Source organism: Nematolebias whitei, chromosome 12 (assembly GCF_014905685.2).
Source record: "Nematolebias whitei isolate Nwh7 chromosome 12, NemWhi1, whole genome shotgun sequence".
NCBI classification, from domain to species: domain Eukaryota; kingdom Metazoa; phylum Chordata; class Actinopteri; order Cyprinodontiformes; family Rivulidae; genus Nematolebias; species Nematolebias whitei.
Genome location: NC_056509.1, coordinates 33,234,121 through 33,235,372, shown reverse-complemented (window position 1 = coordinate 33,235,372; position 1,252 = coordinate 33,234,121). Strand labels below are relative to the sequence as shown.

Here is a 1,252-nt window from a genome sequence, read left to right as displayed (position 1 = left end):
TCTGTCTGTCTGTCTGTCTGTCTGTCTGTCTGTCTGTCTGTCTGTCTGTCTGTCTGTCTGTCTGTCTGTCTGTCTGTCTGTCTGTCTGTCTGTCTGTCTGTCTGTCTGTCTGTCTGTCTGTCTGTCTGTCTGTCTGTCTGTCTGTCTGTCTGTCTGTCTGTCTGTCTGTCTATCTATCTATCTATCCATCCATCGTCTGTCTGATCAGCAGGCAGCAGAAATATCTGGACTATTTATTTTGTTTTATTTGCTTCCTCAGAAGAAAAGTGAGCGTGTCTGTCCACGTACTGACATCAATCTGTTTTTCTGTCGCTGCAGGTCGGTGAGTTTCGTGCGCATGCAGCCGAGTGGACAGCAAATGTATCGGCGGAGTTCAAAGAGACCCGCAGGAGGCTCAGCGTCGACATCTACGACCGGTTCCAGCGAGCTGCGTCCATCAAACGCAAGCTGTCGTCCGAGCTGGGAATTAACGCGACCATGAACCAGGAAATGACCCCTGGGAAGAGGACGCTGTCAGTCAACCTATGCGAGGACAGAGAGGCTTACTCCAACATGACACTTTCTCTCAGTCCGGTTCCAGGAGCTCTGAGCAGGAACGGAAGCTTCTGTTTGAACGGCCTGAGTCCAAACCACGCCGACAGACGGGAGATTGCCATCATTGAAAACCTGAAATGAGGAGCATCTTCAAAATGACTTTCAGTGGACGAATTATCTGGCGTGGGAGACTAAAAATACGGTGCTTTGGTGCACAGCAATTTACTAAAAACAAATAAGGTACCCAAACACGTTCATGAATCAGAATGTTTTTGTGATTCATCAACTGAAGCACAAGCGTGCTTTTATGTTTCCCTCTCAAACACGTAAAGAAGGTGGCATTCAGTGATGAATGAAGTCGGACTTGAATTATGGCCCTTCCAGCATTCTCTGAGCTGAATCAGCGACAAAACCAAATGGAAAGTGTGCTTTCAGACTAAAACAAATGATTGTTTCAGAGACGTGATTAAAACAAATTTCTCTCATCAGCTGAAAGAGAATGAGCATCTATTCAGACGTGGCAGCCTACCTATCATCTTCTTTCTCCCCATTTCCTGGAGAACATAAATGTGTAGAAATATACGAAGCAATAGATGCATTTGTGTCTCTTCTTGGATTTCCAGAGTCCCTGAAATCTGGATCAGATTGAGGATCCTGCTGGTAAAAAAAACAGCTTTGTGGACCTGTGGTTCTTTGCAGGCTGCAGCTTGGCATCAAC

General features: G+C 46.2%; 1 protein-coding gene across 1 annotated transcript in view; it reads left to right on the top strand.

The window, feature by feature from the left end:
- Positions 1-774, top strand: part of LOC119418196 (potassium channel subfamily K member 2-like) — a 41,544-nt gene extending 40,770 nt beyond the window's left edge. The window contains exon 7 of the mRNA XM_037685451.1: positions 319-774. Coding sequence (XP_037541379.1) covers positions 319-675 — 357 coding nt within the window. The 3' untranslated portion in view covers positions 676-774. The remainder of the gene's footprint in view (positions 1-318) is intronic.
- Positions 775-1,252: the final 478 nt, after the last annotated feature.